This window comes from Benincasa hispida, chromosome 9 (assembly GCF_027475165.1).
Source record: "Benincasa hispida cultivar pf3 chromosome 9, pf3_genome.v1.1, whole genome shotgun sequence".
Classification (NCBI taxonomy): Eukaryota; Viridiplantae; Streptophyta; class Magnoliopsida; order Cucurbitales; family Cucurbitaceae; genus Benincasa; species Benincasa hispida.
The window spans coordinates 67,132,228-67,141,511 of NC_143486.1; the positions used below are offsets into that span (position 1 = coordinate 67,132,228).

Below are 9,284 nucleotides of genomic sequence, written 5' to 3' on the forward strand. Positions count from 1 at the left end.
CTAATTATATAAGATCGAAAATACAACGAGATTGATGATACACGATCAGAAAAATAATACTGAACGAACTTTTAAAAAAAATCGGTTAACAACACTTACTGTATTCGTTTCTGGGTATGTAAAATGATCTCCTTCGAAAAATACTCGTTCGAGACCCACAAAATAAATTAATTGGAAGAATGATCTCCTTTGAAAGCAATTTGTGTTCGACTAAAAGTGGCAGAACAATGGAGAAGCAGATAGTGTTTGAGTAAAACTGAAGAGGTGAAAATGATATTTGTTTACTTGTCCCATGGTTAAGATCCAATAGCATTGAATTCTAATGTACAATATTGGTTGAGAATAAATGGTTGAATTAAATTATAGATGATTTGTTGTTGGAAGGGAAGATCAAAGGATGAAGAAGAGTAGAAGAGAAGCATTTAAAGCCGGGGTAAAAATGGCATTTCACATGTGTTTGAAAAGGTCAATGAGAACAAAGTTTTGTTGTGGTACACGATCGTGTAGGCTATGTAGTACACGATCGTGTATACAATGATGTACAATAGTTATGTTGTGGTATACGATCATCTATGTTGTTGTATAAAGATTGCATATTCTATGGTATACAATCGTGTATAATGTAGTACATGATCATGTACCTAATGATATAAGATAAAAATTACAACAGGATTGATGGTTCACGATCAGAAAAATAATACTGAACAAACTTCTAAAAACTTTCGGTTAACAACACTTATAGTGTTCGTTTCTGGGTATGTAGAATGATCTCCTTCGAAAAATACTCGTTCTAGACCCATAAAATAAATTGATTGGAAGAATGATCTCTTTTGAAAGCGATCTGTGTTTGACAGAAAGTGATAGAGTAATGAAGAAGCAGATAGTGTTTCAGTGAAACTGAAGAGATGAAAATGATATTCGCTTACTTGTGCCATGGTTAAGATCCAATAGCATTGAGTTCTAATGTACAATATTGGTTGAGAATAAATGGTTGAATTAAAATATAGATGATCGGTGGTTGGAAGAGAAGATCGAAGGATGAAGAAGAGTAGGAGAGAGGCATTTAAAGTTGGGGTAAACATGACATTTCACATGTGGAAAAGGTCAATGAGACCAAAGTTTATAGAAAGAGCTCATCCATAGAAAAGTTTTTGCCTTTTAGGTTATTTTATGAAATTTTCCAAAAAATAGAGGAGGGTGCATTTGAAAAAATAGGTGGAATAGGGGGAAGAAAGTTGTTAGGCTTACCTGGAGGTTGGGATCGGTTACCTTTGCAATTCTGTGACGTTTGAAAGTTTGCAAGATTAGTACATTGAGTTGATCCATAGTATTTTGCTTTTCAATCTATGATTCGTATTCTAATAAAAGGCTACGAACATCAGCCAGAGAAGGACGATCGGTTCGATGCTGAATACTAGTCACAAATGCATTATATTCTGGCCCCAGTTCCTCAAGAATGTATGCAAGATGATCCTTATATGAAAGGGTTTCACTGATAGTAGAAAATTTGTCAACAATGTTTTTCATCTGTGCAAGGTACTGAGAAAACAAAGATGCAATCTTTCTTGATGCGTTGGAGCTGAGAGCGAAGAGCCATTATACGTGCTGTGGATGAAGACTCATACATATGCTTTAGAGTTTCCCAAATTTCGAAGGCAGTATTACTACCAACAATTTCTCCTAACTTATCCTCAGTTAAAGAAGAATACAATCAACTCATAATTGTTCTATTAAACCTTTGCCAAACAACATATTACGGGTTTACCTGAGTACAATGCATCAAGGAACTGGAGAGGAGGAGGTAGAGATCTGTCGATGAATCTTTCAACATCATAAGTGATAAGAAGTCCAAAAATCGATTCTTCCATAGAAGATAGTTTGTATATGTGAGTTTGATGGACCAAGGTTGGGCGAGGGAGGAAAAAGAATTTGTAGACGGTTGGAGTTGAGGAAGAAACAGGAGCGACTGGGGATAGTAAGATGGCAGAATAAAAGTTGGTTGGTAAGCCAAACTATGAGGGTTAAAATTAGGGTTTAAAGGACGAATATGAAGATAAGGATGACAATTTTGGGAAACTGGGGTTGAAATTGATGGTGTAAGAGGTGAGGTTTGCATTTGAATATTATTTTGAGGGAGAGTTGATGGAATTGGACTTTGCACAGGAATAGTTATAGTATCTGTGGAATTTAATCTGCTTGAAGCTGATGTTGAGAACGATCTCATTGTAGGAAAGAAACAAAGTTATAGAGCCTAGCTCTGATTCCATAAAAGGAGAAATAAAGAGAGAATTTGTAAAGACTTTTCTCAGCACGGTACAGAGGCTGAGCATTCATTAAATAATGAAAGGGAAGGAAACATGTCAAGAAATAATAGGGTACAAAAGAAACAACCCTAATAGAAAATAATATTCCAAAACCGAAGGATAAAAAGATAAACAACAAAATGAAATAATATCTTTTGACAATATGATTTAAATAGATGGAATTAAATTAGGTTGTTTGGATGCCCAGAACAAATAAGAAAAAGTATGACGTTTTACTTTCTTTTTTTTTCCATAAAATTCTATTTAATGACCTAAGAGTTTTTTTAATTAAAAATATCAATTGCTTACTACAAAAAGTATATCATTTAATCAGAAGAATGGGGGTAAATTAAAACCCAAAGAAATATTTTAAAAGAGGAAATTTGTTGACATTTAAAATTAGAAAAAAAAAAGTTTGAATTATTAGATTTTAAAATATTGAAAATGAATTAAGTTGTTTGAAACTAATTAATTTAAATTAAAATTAATAAAAGAATAAAATTATGAAAAAAATTTCACCGATAGAAAAAATGTCAAAATATTTAAAAAAATAGGAAAAAAATATACTGATAGATATTGATAAACTTCTATAGCGTCTATCACATAATATTAATGATAGACTTCGATCAATTTCTATCATTGGTAGACACTGATATACTTCTATCAGTTTCTATCAAAGAAGATTAAATTTTACTATTTTGTGTAAGTAGTTTTTCTTATTTTTTTTATTTTTAAAAATCTCTCTAAAATTATTGGCCGGACTCTTTTGAAAAAAATAAAAAAATATATATTTTAGAAAAACAATATCCTTCATAGTTTTTCCCCAATGTTTGTTTTATTATATATATTATATTGAAAGAAAGAAAGAAACCAACTCTAGGCCCGTGGTTTTCTTCTTTCTCCACTCCTTTCTAATTTATTAATATTTTTGTTTCCTCAATTTCTCCTCTCACCCATACACCTCCAGCCGCAAATCTTCACCCACCCAGGTTTCTTTCTTCTTCCTCATTCCTATCTTTGATTAATTTCTTTCTCCTTCAACCTCCACCGTTCCCATTTTCGGTTATCGGCGTACCCCTGCATCAATTTGGGCCAAATTACAGAGCCCATTAAATCCGGGCCTTCGGTGGGAAAAAAGCTGGAGTTGGGCCTGTGGTTCGGTCCATTGTGGCATTAAGGCCCAAGTATTGACTAGGGCTCACATAGATCACTTGCGAATTGATTCCGTCCATTTTGTTTCAACTGAACATTTGCAACGCACGTGGTTAATAAACGTCAGCTGATTTTACATTCTTCCAGCTTTTTCTTTCTTCTCCGGCCGTTGCTGATTCCTCTCCTCATTGCTCCGGTCGCCGTTTCAATGGACGGGCTTAAGGTTTCCGATGCTAATATGGTTGTTTACGTTCACCCATCCAAAAGTAAGAAGGTTTCACAAGCGGTGCTTCGAGTGCTCGGCGCTATGCTTCTAAAGTAAATCAAACTTCTTTTAGGCTTTCAACAATTCTATTGTCTAGTCTCTTGCAATCACAACGTTTTCCAGTTATTCATAATGTTTCTTTGTTGCCGTTGTTTTGTTGAATATCTTGATTGGGGATACTATCCGTTAATGGCAGAGTTGTTCAAACATGAATTTAGCGTGATTTTAACTTCGAATTAACTTTCAGTTTTAGCTTAGAATTAGACGACTGTTGTTTCTTTCCGCATTTTTGTTAAGTGGATTTTTTTTCTTTGCTGGTTTGCTATTCTGTATGGAAGAAATAAACACCTCGGTTGTGCTGCTGTTTGTGAACTCAGAATGTAAAATTTCTGTAACTTTAACGATTTTTGGGGGAAAATTCCATTCCTTAGGGGATATCAGATGTTTTTGATTCTCTTTGAACTCAAAGGCGCGAAGTTTAAACTTCTTGCGATTGTCATTGCTGCTTCTTTTGCTCCATTTCATCAGCATTCTAGATACCTGTGAACTTCGATCATTAGCTGCATTTCTTAAATATTGTGTTCCTCGTGTAGATTTGATGAAAAATTTGAAGGTGTGCTACTGGCTTATGAGGCCAAAATTATCGATAAAATTGCGAAGATTCTATCTGGAGTGCATCCCTATTTTGGCGTGACAATAAAGGCAAAGCTATTACTTTTCTCTCCAAAGCCAAACATGCTTGTAGGTTGGTTTTCTATGATTCTCATTATATGTGACGAAGTTTCATTAATGATTTGGTTTCTCCATTATTTCCACTAGGAAAACAGCACGTCTAGAATTAAGTTGTTATTTAACAAACTTGCATTTTAACAATGTTAAGGTACTTCATTGCATTATGATGGTAGACATATTAAAAGGACTAATGGGAGGCCAAATGTTCTATTTCTCTCCTTGTCCATGCTTTGCTGATAGTTTTGTTATCACTTCAGAGGGAAAGGTGGTGAAGCTTAGGCAGGAATCAATCCATGTTATTGTCTTAGGTTTTGCTTCTGCTGTAATAACCAATGAAGACATTCGCGACGAATTCAAGCATAGAACAGTATGTTTTATGCATTGCACTTGTGAATTCATACCTTTCCCTTTGTTAGACATATAAGAAAGAAGTTTTATCGTCTTGTCCTGATTGTATTGTTCATTGATTTTGACATAGAAACATGGAGAAGAAATGTTTGTCAGCCGAGCTCACAAGCACCATGTAATAAAGGTTGGGACAATGATACGATTTTTGGTGAAGAGGTTAGATTTTTTTTTCCTTTAATTATGCTTATTGTGTAACATTTAAGTGGAAAGCTATTTTTGAAGTTTTCATCCAAGCGCTGATAGCCTGCCATATTTATTAATATTTCCCGATTCTTGTTCTTCTTCAGTAATCTAAATACCTTGGTGATGTAACAAGTGACTTAATTCGACCTTGCAGTTTTGATGAGGAAATATTGCATATCGCTGGATCTCTAGTTCCATCTCACACGGGAAGCATCCATTGGTTGGAGAAGAATTCGGTTGAGGGTACAGTAACTAGTAGGTGAGAAATTTAATTCTAGGAAGTTTTGCGCTATAATCCCCAAATGTCTTATTCTGATTTTTTTCCACTGAATTTTGTAGTAGTAAAAAGAAGATGAGAGAAAATGAGGGGGAGGTGATGTTGCAGGATAGCGTTGCCACCGAGGTAAATGCACTTATCTTGAACAATGACCATCAGTCGAAAACGAAAAAGCAAAAAACTACCAGAATATCTTGAAGACTGCTAATTGTCATACAACATAGATCGTTTTTGTATCAGGTAATTTTTCCTACTCCCTCCGTAGGATGGCTAAGCTCTTGCTCTCCAATTTATGTATAAAAAATCTACATTAGCCAGAAATTTAGCTGAAAAGATCTTCAACTCAATTGTATATTTAGGGTGGTGATGATTCAAACTTCGAAGTGGAGATCCTCATTGTTTTCCAATTGTAAGAAAGGATTGGGAGATGCATCTTGCTGTTGGGAAAACCACCTCCACGTTGATAATGACAACTTTTATACATCAGGGTGTGACAAATGCAGCTGCCCACTTTTGTAACTTCTATGAAGAGATAGCCCAAATCCATGTATTATGGGCTTAGGCCCAATAGACCTTGGTGAGTGAATGATGTTTTACAGCCCAAATCTTGAGCCCAATATGCATATTTGGTAGGAAGGTTAATGACAGATGTCAGCAACCTGGACTTTGCCGAATATTGTCTGAGATTTAGAACATTACATTTCTTAATTTCATTCAAAATCACGCACACACAAATACAACACACCATACCGTTGGTTTATCAATCATTATAACGAGGATATGATTTGGGGTTTGCAAGTACATTCCATTTGCACCGTTGACTCATGATTGCCACTATATCTCTCATCTCCATTATGGGTTCTTTCTTTTATAGGAGCTGCAAATAATTCATCATCTTCTTCATCATTATAAGGTATGGGTTGCTCTGTCAAAATCAACCCCCCTGCAGAATGATATGAATCGGTTTTTCTAAATAGTTGAACCGGGTTCACTCGATCCAACTCCCATGTGAACAAGTGATCCATAGCTTTTGTTTAATCAGATAAATCCAAATACAGCAATATGACAGTTTATATATTTTTTTTCATTGGGCGAGAAAGGCGGATTCATAACATGGTTTGAACTATAAACTAGGAAGTACAAAACCGTTCGATCCAATCAAACTACAGTTAAAATAAAAAGATACTGTCTTTTCCTCTTTACATCGTTTAATGTTACATTTGACTGTCTGTTAACTTGGAATCTGTGTTCGGTTTTTAACTTTCAGAATTTGACCCTCTGTTCTGTTCTAGTCTGCTCTGACATTTCTCTCTTTCTTCATGTCTAATAAAGGGTTTTGAAGATCTTCAAAAGATATGCGGTGAAGATATGATTAAATTTCAATTGCAGAAATGATTCTGATAAACCATCCTCTCTTTGTCAGAACGGTACTCTTGCACGTTCTTAGACTTCATTTTTTTTTCCCTTGTTTAGAACCTGCAAACTAAACTTGCCAAATCAAACCCTCTTTCGTCTTTTTATATTAAATTGGTATTAATGATTGAAAGGGGGTTTAACGTTTAAGAGACCAAGTCTTTATTCGAAGATATTGTAAGGTCTGTTATGGAAATCTTATAGTTGGTGAATTTGAATGCGATGTTCAACTGAACTTGTATTTCCATTGTGGCTGGCTGGCTGGCTGGCTGGCATCTATTTGGGTCTCTAATTATGAGGTTAAATAAATTCCAACGACCCAAATCTAATGGGCAACCCCTTACTAATCATTATCAATCATTTGGATGCCCTTTCAATAGCTCCAATGATCTGTTCGCAGAAATAATTATGGATTCGAGTCATTTGACTAAATCCACAACCAACATCCCATTCATTAAATAGCAAAAAATGTATTCCTCGGTTATTTTTACTAAGTCCATGATTTATAAAATACATGAAGTTTTGTAATTTGACATTATATTGTTAAATTAATAACAACTTTATAAAGGAAGCCATTGATATAGGAAGGAAGTTGAATGTTGTGAATCGTAGGACAAATGGCAGAAAGAGAGAGAGCGGCGGCAGCAAAAAGAGAGGGCGGATGAGTTGTGGCATAACAGCTAGCGGAGCGGCTACATAACATGCTATAACTCTTTTTTTTAGGGGTTTCAATTTTTTAGTTGGTTGTCGTATTATCTTGAAGAACAAGTCGGAGTTGAGTTGAGGGCAATAGATTTGATTTTAGAGTTTGATTAAAAACGAATGAAAAGTGAAAAGAGAGAGAGTATATGATTTGATGATTGAAAGAGATGGGGCGGCGGATTCTTGAAGGAAAGGCTTGAAATTGGGAAGCATGCATGGATGTTATGGGCTCTCTCTGCCAAGTACGGATTCCTTGGAAATGACCAATTTCACAATGTGCCGAATGGGCTCACAGATTAGAAAGTAAAAGGACAAACCATAGATTATTATTATACTATTACGTTTTCAAGCTTTTTATTGAGCCTCAAACAGTTCATCATTCCAATCCAATGTATATGCATGTAACAAGTATCGTTGTTTATAAGTAGTTATAATAATATATGTCTTGGATCTAAACATACATTTACAATGGTTATAAATGGTAAAACTCGACCACACGAAGAAAAATATGTGGTTGCACTTGATTTTTTCTAATTGCAATTACACATTCAAACTTTCAATTTTAAAAGTAGAGTCCTCATACTTATATAAGTGTTAAAATCGAACCCTCAAACTTATACACGATTGAGGATTCAATTTCAACACTTGTATAAGTTATAGGGCTCAACTTTTAAAATTGAAAGTTTTAAGATATAATAGTAGCTACCACCATAATTTAGGAGTGATTTTTGCAATTTATCTTTCTTTTCTTTTTTTTTTTCTTTTGTAACATAGCTTAGATATTGAGAATCCCACATTGAAAAGCTGGAAATACCGCACAATCTTTAAAAGATACATGTATTAATACTCATTTTATTATCAATTGATTTTGAGATGAAACCTTATGTGTATTTAATGTTATACTAGAACCCATGAAAACCCAACAGGCATTCGGTTTAAAAAAGTTGAGATCATACCCAAGAACAACCCACATTAGAAAGACGGGAAGACATCCCAATATTTAAAATTACATAAGTTATTCTATTTTTTTTATTGTCAATTAATTTTGAAGTTGAGAAAATGTTTATCTAATAAATGGCTCAATCATAAAGAGGAGAACAAAGTGGCTCATACTATTGTTGTTTTGGCATCCTTTTTGGGGTGTTATTTGATCTAGATATATGTTTTTCCAGATAACATTCTTTACCTCATCCTTAATGAGACATCTAGGGAATAGTTGGTTTGCGGTTATATACTTTTACCTAAAAATAAATAAAGAAAGAAAGAAAAAAGAAAAAAAAACATGGTCGTCTCACATCAATTGAGAATTGTAAAGATATCCACAAGTATATAAATACGAGCAATATCTTTGTCAATGGGTGAGATTGTATTGAACATGGTCTCACATTAACAAGAAACGATAATTAAACATCTATAACATAACATATAAGAATAATGGGGTAGTAAGAAATATATATACTAAACAGACCCAAAGTATTAGCATATATAACACAATGCAAAAGAATTTGCAGATATAGCAAAATTTTGATTTAGCTAGACTATGTCGCTAGATAGATTTTTCTATATCTACAATTGATTTAAAATGTTGTTACACAATCAATTATTAATCTTAAAAGTGTTACTCTCTATATGTATCTATTAAACATTGTGGTGAAATGAATGCATAGACATTCTAATATCAACTAGAAAGGATAAAGAATTTAAAAAATATAAAGTAAAAGACAATACATGAATTATAAAGGTAGTATAAAATTATTGGATTTAAAGTTTAAAATAGAGAATATTAAAGGGGGAGAAATGTAAAATTTGGAGGAGAATAATGGTGGAAGATAAATATAGGGTAATGGCA

The 9,284-nt window shown here is 33.9% G+C and overlaps 1 protein-coding gene across 4 annotated transcripts; it reads left to right on the forward strand.

Moving 5' to 3' along the window:
• Positions 1-3,171: 3,171 nt before the first annotated feature.
• LOC120086413 (DNA-directed RNA polymerase I subunit rpa43-like) lies at positions 3,172-6,968 on the forward strand. Of its 4 annotated transcripts, XR_016531785.1 has the most exons (9): positions 3,172-3,773; positions 4,314-4,465; positions 4,710-4,819; positions 4,931-5,016; positions 5,198-5,302; positions 5,383-5,560; positions 5,680-5,897; positions 6,195-6,233; positions 6,653-6,968. XR_016531785.1 is itself a non-coding variant. In XM_039043050.2 (7 exons), the coding sequence occupies exons 1-6, from the start codon at positions 3,664-3,666 to the stop codon at positions 5,516-5,518; spliced, it is 699 nt and encodes a 232-aa protein (XP_038898978.1). In that variant the 5' UTR covers positions 3,172-3,663; the 3' UTR covers positions 5,519-5,560; positions 5,680-6,121. The 4 variants fall into 4 exon arrangements, 2 of the variants coding, with proteins under 2 accessions (XP_038898978.1, XP_090173457.1); XR_016531786.1 differs by lacking the exon at positions 6,195-6,233; XM_039043050.2 differs by lacking the exons at positions 6,195-6,233; positions 6,653-6,968 and having other exon boundaries at positions 5,680-6,121.
• The last annotated feature ends 2,316 nt before the right edge of the window (positions 6,969-9,284 follow it).

Excerpts from the sequence above, each read along its gene's own strand:
- LOC120086413 (XM_039043050.2), top strand. The coding sequence starts at position 3,664 with ATGGACGGGCTTAAGGTTTCCGATGCTAATATGGTTGTTTACGTTCAC. Across the intron at positions 5,017-5,197 it reads ATACGATTTTTGGTGAAGAG|TTTTGATGAGGAAATATTGC; the intron begins GTTAGATTTTTT and ends TCGACCTTGCAG. Across the intron at positions 5,303-5,382 it reads GAGGGTACAGTAACTAGTAG|TAGTAAAAAGAAGATGAGAG; the intron begins GTGAGAAATTTA and ends TGAATTTTGTAG.